The sequence below is a fragment of the Telopea speciosissima genome, chromosome 7 (genome assembly GCF_018873765.1).
Source record: "Telopea speciosissima isolate NSW1024214 ecotype Mountain lineage chromosome 7, Tspe_v1, whole genome shotgun sequence".
Taxonomy (NCBI): Eukaryota; Viridiplantae; Streptophyta; class Magnoliopsida; order Proteales; family Proteaceae; genus Telopea; species Telopea speciosissima.
In genome coordinates this window covers 65,387,515-65,405,587 of record NC_057922.1, presented here as the reverse complement: position 1 = coordinate 65,405,587, position 18,073 = coordinate 65,387,515, and the positions used below count along the sequence as shown (strand labels likewise).

The window sequence follows — 18,073 nt, the reverse complement described above, 5'->3', positions numbered from 1 at the left end:
TTTTTTACCATTATCACTCCTCGATATCTTGAGAGTGGCATTGTATTGGGTCTGAATCATCTTATGGAAATTTTGAAAACAAGAAAAAACATCACTTTTATTATGCATTAAATAGACCCACGTACTCCTAGAATAACAATCAATAAAGGAAACAAACCAACGATGGCCTTTGAGAGATGGTTTTCGGCTAGGACCCCACACATCAGAATGAATAAGATGAAAAGGAGAAGAACTTCCTTTATTAGAAATGGAATAAGTAGAACGATGTCGTTTAGCCAAAACACAGGCTTCACAAAAAAAATCATTTCTATGACATTCTTTAGCTAATGTAGGAAATAAAAGGGATAATGTTCCTAAAGGGGGGTGACCTAGTCTGTTATACCATTGTTGAAGTTCAGAAAAAACTAACGAGCTTTGATGTATAGGAGAAGCCAAGATGGTGGTGAAGTAGGACTCCCATCATCAAGCAGGTACAATCCACCATGCATCTTACCACATCCAATTGTCGCCCCCGTTGCCAGATCTTGAAACACACAGTGAGAAGGAAAAAAAGTTACTTTGCAATTCAAATCACGGGTAAGACTACTGATGGAAAGAAGATTAGTGCTAAATTTAGGAATATGTAAAACAGAAGATAAGGTTAAGGAAGGAGTGCAATTGATAAAGCCCTTCCCAGAGATAGAAGAGAGAGAACCATCAGCCACCCGTACTTTATTTTTACCAGAGGTAGGAGAGTAACGAGTAAATAGGCTGGAGGATCCAGTCATATGATCAGTGGCACTGGAGTGTATGATCCAAGGAGAGGAGACTACCGATGCACAATGACCAGCAAAGGAAATACCTGAATGGACAAAATTTGAACCTGGATTGGTGGAAGAACTAGCAGGAGTCGATGTAGTAGAAGCAGCGGAAGCCTATAACATACGACGGAACTCTTGAAGTTCTTCCTTGGATAGACCAGTGTCCGTAATGGGAGTAGTAGTGACAGCCTCAGTATGATTGGCTTTGTTTTTCGACTTCCGGGCAGCACGTTTAGCTTCAAAGTCAGCCGGTTTACCATGGAGTTTCCAACAAGTAGCCTTGGTATGATAAGGCCTATTACAATGTTCACACTTCACGGTCACTTTAAAAGAGTCACTAGTAGTGGAAAGCCCATCAGGTGTAGGAACAGCAGTGGCAACAGTTTTTAGAGCTGATCTATCACTGGTGGGAGTGTGTAACATAGCAGTCTGCCTGCTTTCTTCAGTATGTACTAAGGCATAGGACTGTTCCAAAGTAGGAAAAGGGATCCTGCTGAGTACCTGGACCCGAATCTGATCATATTCCACATTTAATCCAGCGAGGAAGTCATATACTCTGATTTTATCAACATGCTTGCGATAGGCAACAATATCAGTAAGATTAGTGGGCTGGTAATCAGTGTAATGATCCAGTTGTTGCCATAGACCTCGTGGGAGAGCATAATACTGGGAAATAGAGAGGTCCGTCTGAGTGGTTTCATGAATTTTTTTTCGTAATTCATAAACCTGAGCATCGTTACCAATCTGTCCATAAGTTTCTTTGGCAGCCATCCATATCTAGGCAGCAGTCTCTAGAAGTAAATAGCCATTGGCAAGGCCTTGGTTCATAGAATTCAGAAGAAAGGCCATGACCTGAGAGTCATTAGAGATCCATCGAGTCTGTAGAGGACCTGCAGTAGAATGTTTCTGAAGTACCGATGAAGGTGGCCAGTGAGACCACGGCCAGCAATAATGAGATAAGTTGATCTGGACCACATGAGATAGTTAATTCCATCAAGTTTGATGGAGGCAGCAACGGGAAGATACTCTTGTCGAGTTGGTGCATCAAGTCCAGAAGTGACTTGATCATCTGAACCAGTGGATACATCAGAATCAGGCATTGTACTTAATACGCAATGAAGATGAAGAAGGTTGTCTTAAATCAGTCAGCAAACAGAAGATCAACCTCCAACAGGTCGAGTACTCCTCTGGAAGTGGGGAATATATTCTCCAAAAAACAGTACTTTTGGATGAGCCAAAGAGAAACCCTAAAAAAAAATTAGGAAAACCTGGGTTTGGAGAAATTGCAGGGCTGGATCTGAATTGATTGTGTTCCACTCCTGCAGTCTTCAAACAAAGGAGGTGTGCACCAAGTAGCAGCAGAAAAAGACCCAAAATAAAAGGAAGAATCGATCAACAACTGTATTCAGAAATCAATCGTCAAGGTTGGAGAAGTTCTGCTGGCAGAATTAGGGCACACCAATGATCTGAAGTCTTCAAAGAGGTGATATGGAGAACAGCATCTAAATCCTTAGCAGATTCACCTCATAGATGCTGCCCTGAATGAGAGAGAAGAGCCGAGAGTGATAGAGAAGAGAGAGCTGGAAACCGTGGAGGGGAGGGGAGAAAAAAAACCAAAAAAACTGAGAAGGCTGTTTATTCGATCAGAATAGGCTTTGATACCATGTAAACAGTTGTGAGATCTGAATGCTTGAGTGATCAAAACCGATCACCCAGGCCCTTTATTTATACTAAATTAAATTACAATGAATCACAGTAAGAATAGAAATAAAACCTCAGTCCTAGTCCTACTAGGAATTCCTAATACAACTAGGAATCACCAAAATAGCACTCGGCTGAGGGGAAAGAACAATAAAAAAGGGAAAAATAAAATAAAGACAATCATAGTACTACTAGGACTAGTTACCCCAATTGGGTAACCAGCCTATCTCAACAATTCTCTTTCTCCATCCTTTCGTGCATTTGTCTCCTCTCTCTCTTCTGTTCGTATTCCTCAAAATTGGCAGGAAGCTCTTACAAATGGAAAGTGGAAGGCAGTGATGAAGGAAGAAATGGAAGCCCTGAAAAAAAATAACACATGGGAGCTTATGAATCTTCCACCAGGGAAGTGGATTGTTGGATGCAAGTGGGTGTTTGTGGTGAAACAGAAGGTGGATGGAACTGTGGATAGGTATAAGGCACGTCTTGTGGCCAAAGGATTTACTCAGACATATGGGATTGACTACCAGGAGACCTTTGCCCCTGTCGCTAAGCTAAATACTATCAGAGTACTCTTATCTTGTGCAGTTAATTTTGGATGGGACTTATAACAGCTTGATGTGAAGAATGCTTTCCTCAATGGGGAACTCGATGAAGAAGTATACATGGACATTCCACCAGGGTTCTCTTGTGACAGCAACCGAGGAAAGGTTTGTCGATTGAAGCATGCTCTTTATGGGTTGAAACAGTCCCCTCGGGCGTGGTTTGGCCGGTTTCACAAAGCAATGGTTTCTGTAGGCTACAAGCAGAGTAATGCAGATCACACTCTCTTTATTAAGAGAGCGGGCGAAAAACTCACTATCTTGATAGTCTACGTTGATGATATTGTGGTCACTGGCAATGATTGTGATGAGATCAGCAGGTTGAAGACATTTCTTGGCCAAGAGTTTGAGATTAATGATCTAGGAAAACTAAGGTATTTTCTTGGGATTGAAGTTGCCAGATCTTCAAAAGGCATCTTTCTTTCCCAACGAAAGTATGTCCTAGACCTACTGATTGACACTGGTTTGTTAGGATGCAGTCCTTCTGATACTCCTATGGATGTTAATGTTCGTCTCAAGGAAAAGGAGGGTGATCCGGTTAATAACGGGCGATATCAACGACTAGTGGGAAAGTTGATTTATCTTTCTCATACTCGTCCCGATATTGTTGTTGCTGTTAGTCTTGTCAGTCAATTTATGCATGATCCATACACTTCACATATGGAGGTTGTTCTTCGAATTCTTCACTACTTGAAGTCAGCTCCTGGGAAAGGAATTCTCTTATCTCCCCATAGTCACCTACGCATTGAGGCGTATACTGATACTGATGCTGATTGGGCAGGTTCCCCAGACCGTAAATCTGTTTCTGGTTACTGTTCTTTTGTGGGTGGTAATCTTGTCACCTGGCGTAGTACGAAGCAGAATGTGGTGGCTCATTCTAGTGCTGAGGCAGAATTTCGTGCTATGGCACACGGTATTTGTGAGCTACTCTGGTTAAAAGGTTTGCTACAAGATCTTGGACTTCCTATTCGCCTTCCTATGATGCTATATTGCGACAACAAGGCTGCCATTAGTATTGCACATAATCCGGTACAGCATGATCGCACAAAGCATGTTGAGGTGGATCGACCTTTCATCAAGGAAAAATTAGAGGAAGGCCTTATTTGTGTTCCTTATGTGAAGTCTGCTGACCAGCTTGCTGATATGTTCACCAAGGGACTGCCTGGAAGGGTCTTTCATCCTAGCCTAGTCAAGTTGGGCATGAGTGATATTTTTGCCCCAACTTGAGGGGGAGTGTTAAGATATACCAGAATACCTACCGTGGGGGTATTCTAGTCTTTTTCTGGCTTTATTTTAGTTATATTTCTGTTTTATGTATTCCTAGTCATATTTCGGCTATGACTAGGGTTATTTTTGTCTTTTGGCTGTATTACTTTATTCTATAAATAAAGAGCTTGGCTGGTCTCATCGATCCATCCAAGTATTTCCCTAATTTCTGTCTTTTAATAGGTCTCCTAGTTGATGTGGATTTGCACTTAAAGGATGCGCTAGAGGAGGACGACTCGTGGAAGCAAGGTTTATTGGACCACATTGATGATGAGGCTATCAGGAATAACATTATCTCGGACAACTTTCACCTTTCTGACAGGACAGATGTCCTTGTGTGGGCCCCGGCAAGTGATGGCTGTTTTTCAACCAAGTCAGTCTGAAACGAGATCAGGAGTGCATCACCAGCTGTTCCCTATGCTAAGTGGATCTGGAACCCTTCTCTCCCTGTGAAAGTGGCTTTTTCTCTTAGCAGCTGCTGAATGGCAAGATACCAACAGAGGTTACCTTAATGTCGATGGGGATTCCGTTGGCTTCTAGGTGTTTATGCTGTGGGAACCCTAAGAGGGAGACGACAGATCATTGTTTGGTTGCTGGTGGAACTGCCACCAAGGTGTGGGCTTACTTCTCCCGTTTGTTTGACATCGTGCCTCACCCCGGCCAGGACCTCAGGAGTCGGATTGCTCTTTGGCATGGGTTGGCAAGCTGCTGCTGCCTCAGTGATTTTATTGCAGGGCTGCTACCTGCTTTGATTGTCTGGGAACTCTGGAAAGAAAGAAACAGTAGGAAGCATGGGGAACCTAAGCGAACTGCTGTCATGATTATTGGGAGCATTAAAAGCTGGGTGAGAGAGCTCCCATTACTTGCTAAGATTGGCAGACGGGGGTCTGCAAGGGACGGACTGATACTGCAGTGCTTTGACCTTGTGGCACCGCCAGCCAAGATTGTTTGCCCCCTCCCTGTTTATTGGTGCCCTCCTTTCTCTGCAGTTAAGCTTAATGTGGATGGGGCCTGTCGGGGCAACCCTGGAGACGGGGTGGGGGGTGGGGAGGAGTTATTCGGAATGCGGACGGAGCTGTCCTGGCAGCCTTCTCAAATTTTTATGGGAGATGCACCAACTCTATAGCCGAACTGAGAGCCTTAAGAGATGGCCTACGCTTATGCCAGGATCTAGGTTTCAAAGATGTGGTTGTACATTCAGATTCGGACACCACGGTTAGACAGGTAAATCTAAAGAGGTGTAGACTGTGGCAAGGGTGGTACTGGTTTAATGAGATTCTTGTGCTGATCGATGCGACGAGGGCTACTGTGGCTTTTGCCTTTAGGGAGAGTAACAGGGCTGCTAATTACTTGGCCAAACGGGCTTGTGACACTGGGTTCTCTACAACTTTCCAGCAGAACAATATGCCATTGGGTGGCTTTCAATGTATTATTAGGGAGGATAGAGAGGGCCTGCCGATCCTTAGAGTATGGTTCCCCATGGTGGCTATGCTGTAAGGGCAGACTAGGCTCGGTCTTTGTTTTGAGAGCATCTTTGCTTCTTGGGCTGGGGTAAGGCGGAACGTCCCCCCTGTATTCTTTGTTCTTTTCTGATTTAATAAAATTTTGGGGCTGGCCCGGGTCCCAGGGAAGTTCGGGTTAAAAAAAAAAAAGTATGTTCTGAGTCCGACTTTTATTTCAAGGAAACAACAGTTGAATGTTTTCTGGTATTCATAATTTTTTTTAGAATATCTCATAATGTTTTCGATTTTGAAAATCCACAAGAAATATGTCCATCATGCATAGTGGAAAAAATATCTTATTATTCCTTCTTTTTTTTTCAATTGCAAGCAAATTCTTATGTCTTGCACCTAATAGATTCAATATTTTACACCCTCAAATAGAATGGAAAAATTATTTTTCTATGCCATGGTGCAAATAACCATTGATTACTTCCGGAAAAAAATTTAAATAATAAACAGAGCATATGAATCTCACTTTGTCAAGAGGAATGTCCTTTGTCTTTTGTACTTTCAACTCTATCACAAAATTGTTCATATCTCCCAGCATACCTCTAGCTTTCAGAGAGTTTGGAAAATTTCCTTGGTATCTACCTGACACAACCAATGGGCTTCCAGATAAGAGGTCTGGAATATGGAAAGGGTACACCTACCATGAAGATTAAAGAAAGATTGTTAATCATAATTGAAGCCAGATGGCCCAAACCAAAATGTAAATTGGAGTGACAACTGACAATTTAAAAAAAGAAAGATGCTTTCATCAAATAAGTCAATATCTCCAATCCAAAAAGCCAATCTCTGGCAAAATATAAGAAGATAGGTAGGAAACCCCAACTAGTGAAGGCACATAGATAAGCAAATACTGATCTGGCCTTAGTCGACATGACAGATCACCCCAAATACAATTAACTGGATGATATCTCATTTTCAGATGTGGTTGAATTATAAAAAGATATGAATGATAACCAGTATTAAGATACACAAACTACATAATTTTGGTAACAGTGCAGAAAAAAAAAAAACCATAGAGGTATTCGGTTGCTCACTTTCAAGCATAGTCCGAAATCTCGCGAGATCTCGCCAAGATCAAGCCGAGTTGAGATGGCAAGGGAAACAGAAAAGTACCATATCTCGGCGAGATCTCGTCTTGATATCATCTTGAGTTTTTATTGAAAAACAGAAGACAAATTGCAAGATCTCGGCGAGATCTCGGGTCGAGTTTCGGGTCTCGGTTGCTGGATATGGGTCACTTCACTCACTTTACCCATTAACTTAAAATGTTAGGCATATACATGCTGTAAACAGCAAGGTTCTGTCGAACCTTGCTTTCTATTATTTGGCTCTCTTCTCTCTAACTCTCTTCTTCTCTCAATCTTCTCTTCCCTTCTTCATTTTTTGGTTGGATTGAAACATTTGGAAGCTGAATTTGGTGGCAAAGTGAAGATTGCAGCTCAATTTTGGAGGATTGCTCAAGTTTGTGAAGGTTTTTGATTGTTTGTAATGCTTATTAACTTGTTTTCCTATTAATTAAATGTTTTGTTTGAGTTCTATGTACATAAATTATGTCATTAATGTATATACTATGCTATTTTAATACGTCGTCGCCTACCAACTAAGGGTCCGATGTAAAAGTCATATTTGGACTTTGTTTTTGCAAAATCTAATAATGCCATTATGTTTAAATGGCCTAAAATAGGTTGTCTACTGATTTTCAGACCCAACAGAGGTCTAAAACCCACCGAGATGGGCTTCCGAGTCGGAAAAAAAAAAAGTGCACAAACTCGCCGAGATCTCGGCGAGATCTCGGCCCAACTCGGTTTTTTCAAAGGCCGAGATGGCCTCGAGACCCGAGATTTCGGACTATGCTTTCAAGTCAAAACAATTAGCTGTGAGAGAAATCTAAATAGAGAAGACATGTTAGGAACCATACCTCAAATGCATCAAGGTGCTCTAAAGTGTCAATAGTTATATTGGCAAGAATGGTAGACGATGCTGTCCTAAATAGTCTTTGCATACGAAACACAATTGAATCTGCAAAACAAAGAGAGATTGCAAAAGTAATTAGTTTCCAACAGAATACCCTGTTCTTAAAAATTACATTCACATAGAACTCCATAACTGTAAGTATAACTTTTCGTTAGATACTGCAAATCCTAAGCAAAAAAATAAATATTCACACATTATTTTTATAAAACAAGATTACTAACCTGCATCATATGCAGCGTCATAGCGACCCCCACTGATAAGTGCAAGCATTTGCAGAAAATAATGATTACAATACGAACCTGGATAGTAGTGTCTTAGATCATAAATCAGTGGGATTAACAGAAAAAGGAAAAACTACACTATTTCTGCAAATAAATAGCAGACATGTGTACTTTTCATAACATAATGTCCGTTAAAGCTTGCTGAAGTGCAGACAAATAAAATAAGTAGGCTGCGAGCACACACGAGTGTATTTATGGGTGTACAGCAAGGTAGACCCAATGGACTGCATTCTTTCGAAACCATTTTGGCCACATGTCCAGCCTGAAACTTATTGACACCAATGCTGTGGCTGGTACCCACTAAGGCATCATGCCATTGGCCCTGATAGACTCATGTTGGTCTGGGGGTCACCACATGGGTGAGTAGGTTCCCATCAAGGCAATGCTGATAGAAGCTTGGTGAGTCATTAACAACTGTTTATGTTCATGTGCTTGCGTGATTTGTAGACTTGGTGTGTGTATATGTGTGGGGGAGTATATGTGTGGGGGAGAGAGGTTGGAGAGAGTGTGTGAGTGAGTATTGGAAGAAACAGAAACTCTGCAAGAAATCAATCACAAGGAACCAGAATCTGCTCATATCCTCCCACACCCCCCAACATACACACACAGATCAAATATCCCATTTGCCAGAGATCTTTATTCAAAAAGAAAAATGTATGCAAGGAAGTAACATTCATTACACTACTCAGTAAAGTGAAAGATGTTGGAAGGAATTGAAACTTTAGAATTCATACCTATGGAATTGAAACTTAAGAATCCATACCTATACCAAAAGTAGAAATGCGTGGAGCCATTGATTCTCTATTTGTCAGATAATTTTTCATAACATCACAAATGTGTCTTTCATCTTCAACTGACCCATCAGTAATTAGAAAAATGAGAGGAATAGAATCACAGGTATTTGATAACATCTCCATCGCCTGAAGTAGAGCAGATGAGCCAATAACCATAAAAATTACCATTTAGAATTGATATCAGTGAAGAACTAAAATGTGAAAATTCTCAGTGCTAATAGAAATAGAAGTAACATAAGAAGTAGGACACATGAAATATGTAGCAAGCTATGGAGGAATAATCCAAACCATCTGGTTGATGCCTTGGAGAAGAGCCTCTAGGATAAGCCACAAATAAGAGGCAAGACCTTGAAGGTCTCAACTAGCCCATCGCAAGGTGTTGAGTATCGGTATCGGTCAACGTATGGGAAGGGTGGATTTAAGAGACGCCCCAGTATTGTATCGGAGATATGCAAGATATGCTAAAGATATGCATGGAAACATTTCAGAAACGAATAAATATGCATAGGATATGTTAAGTGTGCCGGTTCTATGGGTGCGACCTAAGTGTGTCAGTTCTCTTATGGGTAGTATTGTGATGTCTTTCTTATTTACATGTAAAGTCACTTATGTCCAGTCTTTAAGTCTTTAAGCCTTAAGTCTAGTCATTAGTTGTGGACCCGGTGGTCCTATTGTAATTTGTTTCTTTTGTTCAATATAAATACAATCTCCCACCGGATGTGTTCACTTCCCTTCTCTCATCATCTCTTCTTCTCTTGGACTTCTCTCTTCTCTTCTTTCTTACAACCAGGTACTGATTCAGGTTTTGTTATTGATACAGGAATACAGGATACATACAAAATATTGTTTTGAAGCATAATACACCTTAAATATAAACAGTAATTAGGTCTGACCATCATGTGGCATATCAGTTAGGGCCAAATTTTTGTGTACAAGTATGCCCCATGATACCCTGATTACCTGTAAATTTTGAACTCAATTCGACTTGGCCGTGTGACAATATAAAGCTTCGAAGATTCCTTATACTTAGAAAAACAAATGGATGGCTAAAAATACAAGGAAAAGATGCCAATACATGGGGGGTAAAAGATTGAGTTTTGCTGTGAAAATTGACGTGTAACCAATCTAAACCATGCCTTTCCTATTTAACGATTGGATTTACCGAATCATCCTTCCATGTGGCACAATGGAAGAAGAAGAAGAAGCTTCCATGCACTGCCACTTTATGTACTGATTCCATGCACTTCCTTCCTCTGCCACTGCTACTGCTACTGCTACTGCTGTGTGGTGGCTCTGCTGCTGGCTGTGGCAGAGTTCTCAAGACATCGTGGTGTCTCGGGTCGTATTGACCCATATCGACCGTCTTGGGTCGATACGACCCGGGACACCTATTTTTTTTAATTTTTTTGTTTCTTATCCCACCATCTCGTCTTGATTACCTGTATATGCAATATGTATAGGGCAGATAAGCCCAATACATATTGACACTTGATACACTAGCCCACCGTGTGGCATGCAATTAAAATTATGGGAAATAAAGCCCATAAAGAATTCATCAATCAAATAATACGATGCTCAAAAAAAAAATTTACACTAAAATGTGCATCTATTTGAGATTGAGAATGTAATAACACCAGTACTATACTAAAAACTAGTTGGGAAAAGGTTTAGCTGAGTTGAATTGATCACTAAAAACTAGTCCAGCAGATTATGTACCTGATTTAGCGGAAGCAAAATGTTTGTACCACCCACAGCAATAAAGTTTAAGTTCATCCATTGAGAGGCCTTTTCAATTTTTTCCTTGGTTGCCAGCTCCAATAATGATGAAAATAAGTATGTCTGTCCATTGAAAGCTATAATGTTAAATAAGTCTTCTGGATTGAGTTTGGAGAGAGCTGCACATAGCCCATTCTTTAGGTTTTCAAGGGCCCCTCCTTTCATACTCCCACTAATGTCGACAATAAATACCACTTCCTTTCTGAAAGCCTATTCAATTAATTAGAATGAGATAAGAGTGGACAAAAAGTAAATAAAAAAAGAAAGTGGTCATATGAACATTATACAAACAGAAAACTAACTTGAAAAAACAAATAACAAAAATTATAGTGCAGGATTGATTCCAACAATCATATAACCATTTAAGAAATTTGTCTTTAGACTGAAAGTAGAATTTAATTATAAAAAATACAGAACGGTGCACCACATTTTTTAATCTCCATAAATTAATAACACAATATCTTTTTTGATAGGCAAAAACAAGAATATTATTAGATCTTAGAAGCAAGCACACCAGATAGCACATTGTTAATAACTCATGAAACATAACATAAGAACAATCCTGTAAAGGATTCAAAGGGTATCAGAGAATGAACCTGCAAATAACAGCTACAAGGTTTAAGGATCTTATGTTTCGGGCATCCAATTGTGAAGAATTCAAAAGTGAGAGTATATACTTCATACAGAGCAAATGACAGACCTTTTGTGCATGGTGGTCCCACTTAGTAGCCATCTTCTGTATTTTGGTGTATTCTGCTGAGTCTGGCCGGATATTGTCCCCTTAATAAAATATTTTTGACTTATTAAAAGAAGCATTTAGTGAGTTTTAAATTACTAAGTGCTAAGATTAAAGTATGCAAACCTGATGATTCAATCTTAATCAAATCAATGATTAAATTATTCAAATTTTTTTTTTGGGTGAATAAATAATTTCATTACCGAAGAGAAGAAAAGAATTACAGAGGGCCCCTAGGGGCAAGAAAGACACAAACAGCCAAAGCCTTAGCTAGGAGAGGCTGAAGAAACAAGAGAAACATTAGAGAGGCCCCAGGAGTCAACAATGAGCCTGTTCCTTGGGGAGTCTAAACAACTAGAGGGGGGGACAAGCGATAACTTTGCTTTAATCTCAAAGGAGATGGAATCCCAAATCTTTTGGCAAGGATGAGAATTGGAGGACCATTTCCTGATATTACGCTCCATCCAAATATGGTTGATAGTGGCACAGAAAGCCAGCTTCCCTACCACATCACAAATAGAGTAGCCAGCGAAGGTCATATCAACCCAAATCCACTCTCTAGAGAAAGGGAGAATTCTTCTACGGACCGGCCAGCACTTGAGGAGGATGCCTTTCCAAATAGCAGCAGGTAGGGCACTCAAAGAAAAGGTGAGTCAAGTCTTCGCATTGTTCCAAAGAAAGGCAAGCGAGAAGAGACTTGATCTGGCGGCTTCGAAGAAAATCCTGGGTTGGGAGACAGTTGTTGAAAACCCTCCAAGCAGTAAAACAGTGGCGAGGAATGTGGTGCTTGAACCAAAGAAACTTGCGCCAAGGTACCAACTGGCCTTTCAAACGTATGTAGTTCCAAGCTTCCTTAGAAGAGAAAAGGCCAGATCTGTTTGATATCCAAAGAACACAATCTCCTCGGGCAGTAGGCCTTCTTGGAATAGAGGGGAGCTCACTCCAAATAAGGCTAAGAGAGTTGCCAGAGGGGGGGGGGAGCCCAGCCATCCTGATCAAGAATATCAGCAACCAAAGATAACCTGTGAAGACCCATTGCATAAATGGAGCGGGGAGTGAACAAATCATAGTATGAGCCCATAGGCCTCTGCTTCTAAGGCCAAGGTCTAAGTCTAACCCATTTAGTTAAGAAACCAAGCATAAACACATGAATGTAGCCCAGGGTAAGGTTTATAATAGGTTGGACCCAGAATTCAACAAGCTAGAAAAGCACATCAACCCCACAACTTTAGAAGAATTGCTTCATCTATCCAGTGTAGCCTATTTAGCTAGAAAGCCATGGCCTACAAATAGAACTCAGATCGATGTTCATAGTAGAATGGGCCCAACAGACATTTGGCCCGTCTATTAGCAGCCCCATTTGGAAGATACTGTCCTTCTAACAATATCAGAAACTAGAAACCAGTAATTACACGAGAAAGAAAGAGCGAGAAGAGGGAGAGACTGCCGAAGAGATCAGCAGAATCATACGTGCAAGCAGTCCCCCCCCCTTATGTGTTTCTACTTTCTATAAGATCCAATTACAGGAGATAGGAAAGCCTAGATAATGATGTCTACATTGACGCTGCCCTTCCCCAACAGTTTGAGCTTTTAGGTGAAACGGTAGTGAACATGGTATCAGAGCAGGGAGGTCGAGTATTTGACTCTTGGGAAGTGCAAAAATCGGGTATGGGCTGACACTTCTTCTCCCTTGGTAACACACGAAGAAATGTTGCGTGAACTCCACGTGCAAAGACCATGGGATCTTGGCCTGCACGTGCGGGGGAGTGTTGATGTATATACATGGATGCTACCCTTCCCTAACAATTCGAGCTTTTAGGTAAAACTGTAGCAAACACTAGAAGCTTACCAAATCCTAGATACAATAGAAGTCTAAATAGGAAACAAACTAAAAGCAAAACAAATAAAGTAACTAATTAACTAAGCCTACGCCCATAAGTATACATAAAAGTATGTACCCCCACGGGCCATGGTACATATATGGGACATGTTTTAACACTCCCCCTCAAGCTGGAGCATACAGGTCACTCATGCCCAGCTTGATGTAGTCTTTCCGAAAGGTAGGACCAAACAGAGGCTTGGTAAACACATCACCAAGCTGATCAGCAAAAGATACAAAAGGAGTAACAATCAGTTTTCTCATGATAGCACACTGCAGAAAATGGCAGTCAACGTCAACGTGCTTGGTTCTCTCTTGAAACACCGGGTTGCTGGCAATGTAGATAGCAACTTGATTATCACAATACATCTTCATAGGTTGGGTAACTAGAAAACCCAACTCTTGAAGCAACGATCTCAACCACATCAACTCGGTTGCAATGTTAGCCATCGCTTTATACTCAGTCTCAGCACTGGATCTAGCCATAATTGTTTGCTTCTTACTCCTCTAGGTGACTGGATTGCCACCAACAAACGTGCAATATCCTGTGATAGACCTATCGCTATCAGTACCAGCCCAGTCAGCATCGGAAAACCTACTAGATCAACGTTATGACGAGGACAATAAATGAGCCCCTTCCCTGGAGCCCCCTTAAGATACGACAAATTGCCTTAGTGAACCTTCTTCGGTGATTGCATAAACTGGCTTATAACACCAACATCAAAGGATATGTCAGATCTAGTAACTGTTAGATAAATAAGTTTCTCTACTACTCTCATGTACTAGTGCTTATCATCAAATTCTTCACTATCCCTAGTCCCAAACTTCTAATGAGGATCCATAGGAGTATCAATTGGTTTAGAGGCAAGCACACTAGTCTCAGACAAGAGGTCGAACACATTTTCTTTTTGATAGACTAATTCCTTTCTTACTCCATAGTACTTCAATGCCAAGAAAATACCTAAGGACACTCAAGCCTTTCATCTGAAAATGCTGATGTAGATAAGATTTTACTTTTGCAATCCCAGATGCATCATCCCCAGATATAATAATGTCATATACAAACAATTAATACTACCACCTTAGAGCCCTGTCGTCATACAAATACATAATGGTTAGAGTAACTGTTAACAGGAATAAAACTAGAGCTGAATGCTTGGATAGTCTAAGGCAGACCCCAAGCCATATATTTATAACGAATAGAAAATATTACATGGACAGAACTGTCCCTAACAAAGCCGACATGGCTGTACATATCATAAAAGATGTAAAAGCTTGAAAAACTCGACCGAGATTTCGAATATTTCAAGAATCTCGGTGAAATCTCGTATATTTCGAGAATCTCGATCTCCTCAGTACTCATAGAGTCATAGTATTGTATTGTTGGGACTTGGGAGTTAAGACATGAACGACTAGAGTAGTAAGGTGTCTATGACCAATGTATTATTCATTGTACTTAGGTTGGGTGCCTATGTAATATGCATTGTGAACACTTCATTGTATCTTGTGGTTTGCAGTAGAAACTTTAAGTCTTTAACTATTTCTTAAATAATTATTCAATATTATATATTATGTGCATAATTTACTTGTTTTACTTGCCAATTATGTCTCATATCATTCAAACAAAGTGTAAAATAGGCAATATTACATTAAGGGTTCGGCCTTTACTGCCAACCAAGGGTGCAAATCCAAGGGTGTTTTTTTTCCTTCAATTTGAACCTTTAAATATGTTTATTAAGCCTAAAACAAGCTTACCTTAAAGTTTCGGAGCCAACTAGGGCCATATGCCCATTGAAACATAATTCCGAAACATAAAAAAAATACATTGTCTTGCCGAGATCTCGAAAAACTCGACCTAGTCGAGACCGAGTTTTGGAACCTTGATAAAAAGTCAACCCCCCAGTTCAAGAACAAAAACTGGATTTTCAGCGGTAAGTGAAATTTTTAACTTTCTAATCTGGGTTTTTTTTCAAAGCAAAAAATTCCATAAATCTTAATATGGTAAAACAATGCTAAAAACCTAAAGTGTGGTAAAATATTCATTTGCTTTGATGTCTAAAAAATTATTTTCAATCAGAGACATTTTGATAGTATTCATGCACACCAAATTAACGTAGACCGGAACATAACTCCTTTAATATAAATCGGATTTAAACAATCTTGGATTTGTTGGAAAGCAACATTGAATTGAAAAAATGCAATATTTAAAAATTTTCGGTGATATTTCAAAATTTTCAGAAAATTTCGGTCATCTCATTTCGGAAATCTCGGTCATTTTGGCATTTGACACCCACAAATGGCCAAGCAAAATTCATAGAGAAAATACCATATTTCGACGAAATTTTGGTATCTCAGAAATTTCAGTCAGACCGAAACACCAAAACGAAACGAGATTTTAAACCATGGCTCTAATACTGAAAAGAATTGAGGGAGAGACTGCCTAAGAAATTAGCAGAATCGCATGTACAAGCAGTCCCCCCCCCCCCCTTTTACATGTTTATATAAGATCCAATTACAAGAGATAGGAAAGCCTAGAAGCTTACCAATCCTGGATACAATAGAAGTCTAAATAGGAAGCAATATAAAAACTAACTAGGGGAAAAAAAAGAAGCAAAACAAATAAAGTAACTAACTAAGCCTACCGGCCATAAAGTATACATAAAATATGTACCCCCACGGTACATATATGAGACATGTTTTAACTGAAACAAAAATTATCTATGGCTATATTTAAAGGTCACTTTTCCAGATGCATTTAATATTTCCTAGGAGTCAGACTGCACTTTGAGCCAACTCCAAAAGTTGGATAAGTTTTGTTGGTTAATTGACTTAATGAAAACTTTAACAGTCTGATCTGATTTTCCAGCTTTACAAATGAATTTGGTGATTAGAAAACCAAATTTATATTTTCATTAGCTCATTGAACATTTAACCTTCAGTAAACATAAATAATTCTTCCCAACACGTGTAACATACAGCAGAAAGAAGATGCACCAGTAGATAAGGAAATCTTCTGCATAGAATAAGATAACATGCATAAAAATAAAAATAAAAAGATCCACTTGAATGGCATCAGAGACAAATACTAATTATGATTATTATGTTAGTGAACCTTTCCATGCTGGTGATTTCCAGGAAAAAGATAGAAGCAGAATATATCTCTTTGATCAGAGTCATGTACAGAAGGAGATTGCAAGAGCAAACCACCAGATATTTCACCAGACATAACCTGCAGATAACAACGATAATCCAGAAATATGTCATGAATATGTATCAAATGAAAATGATTCTAGCAGAACAGTTCCATGCAACACTTGTGTACCTAGAAGATGTAAATCTAGTATGGGTTACATTAGATCCACAGAGATCCACATTTAGAAGATTATCAATAACAGTCAAAGTGCAGTTTTACCATATACGAAAAATTAAAGTCAATTCTTGACCATGTAAGAACATCTGCTTCATATAAGAATCCCAAGTTTCCTGCTTGGCGTCTTTTTTCCTAGAAAGGCGAGAACAGGATGGAGAAAAAGGAAAAGAAAAATGTAAGCTAATTCATACAGAAAATTAATCTGAAAGTTCTACCTGAAATTTTCAGTAAAGACATACCTTCAGGGGATGGCTGGTTGTCTTGCATAAAATTTCTGTCTCCGTGCCATAGTTCACATTCAACTGTATCTTTTCTATTTTGGAAATTATATTTCCAGTTGGAGTGACATATTCTGGAAAGCTAAATGGTATATTAAGGGAGAACTGACCATCACTATACAATATTTTCTGAGACCAGCTCACTTTGATGGACAGATTGGACCCTCCGTCAATCTTGAAAGAACAGACAAGAACAGTTAGACACTTAAAGAATCCAAAAGTAGCTCAACTACGATATCTAGATATCAAAAAATGGCCCATCAAATGCAATAAGTAATCACCTCAGGAATTGTCACTGTAAAGATTTGGGGCTTCAAAAAGCTATTTTGTCTGGCTTTGGCTAGTTTTTCCACAGCAATCTTTTCATCCATGGCAACCACTTGGGTAGAATATGACTTTCTAGCAACATCAACCTCGACACCTAGAATTGAACCCTGTTAGCCAAATGCTACAACTCGGTGTCACAACCAGAGTAAATAATAGCATATTATTGTCAAAATATAGCATAAGAATAGGTAATCATCAGCTATCTTATTACCACATCTACAAATATGCACTTTCAAGTTTCAACGATTGAGAAGGAATTGATTGCGTGCATGCCCAAGTATGCACAAACTCCATAAGCAACCAAAAAAAAAAGAATCTTCTTCCAAAAAAAAAAAAATCTTCTTCCATTCTTTTTTTTTTTTTCTTGGAGAGGGATTAATAATTTCTGTATTTAATGCCCCAACAAAACCTTGGAACAAAGCTCAGAAAATCTTTAAGAAATTAACAAGTTGAAGATACATCTATTCATCAGTCAATGCTTTAAATCCAAAAAGAAGAGGGTCAAAGCAGATGACATGGGCAAAATGCCATAAGCATTAATATTCCAACTATTCAGGTGTACACCAAACCAGATGGTTGACCCATCAAATTGCTTTACTCGGTATTTTGTGTCAAAGTCGCAGAATTTCAGAGACAGTTATAACAATCTATTATTTATTAGTTACCCATTCCTGAAAAAACTCATCTAAGCCTTTATCCCAACTAACTAGGGTCAGCTACAAAAGTCCTAATTCACCATTGCATTCTACTAAAGATGTGCCAGCAGTTAACCTAACGCTAT

General features: G+C 39.5%; 2 protein-coding genes across 4 annotated transcripts in view; one reads left to right on the top strand and one right to left on the bottom strand.

The window, feature by feature from the left end:
* LOC122667907 (inter alpha-trypsin inhibitor, heavy chain 4-like) overlaps nt 1-17,432 on the bottom strand; it is a 43,577-nt gene extending 26,145 nt beyond the window's left edge. For 2 of the 3 annotated variants that reach the window (XM_043864386.1, XM_043864388.1), the window contains exons 1-9: nt 17,247-17,430; nt 16,927-17,139; nt 16,730-16,819; nt 16,430-16,546; nt 10,643-10,912; nt 8,896-9,052; nt 8,073-8,150; nt 7,796-7,896; nt 6,344-6,514 (exon numbers count right to left, since the gene is read on the bottom strand). In XM_043864386.1, the coding sequence (XP_043720321.1) occupies nt 6,344-6,514; nt 7,796-7,896; nt 8,073-8,150; nt 8,896-9,052; nt 10,643-10,912; nt 16,430-16,546; nt 16,730-16,819; nt 16,927-17,139; nt 17,247-17,336 (1,287 nt within the window). In that variant the 5' untranslated portion in view covers nt 17,337-17,430. Of the gene's footprint in view, nt 1-6,343; nt 6,515-7,795; nt 7,897-8,072; nt 8,151-8,895; nt 9,053-10,642; nt 10,913-16,429; nt 16,547-16,729; nt 16,820-16,926; nt 17,140-17,246 lie in introns of all 3 variants that reach the window. The other variant, XM_043864387.1, reaches the window with a different exon arrangement.
* The window catches only part of LOC122667905 (ATP-dependent DNA helicase Q-like 3), a 98,853-nt gene that overhangs the window by 73,110 nt on the left and 7,670 nt on the right, over nt 1-18,073 (top strand). The window lies entirely within an intron of this gene.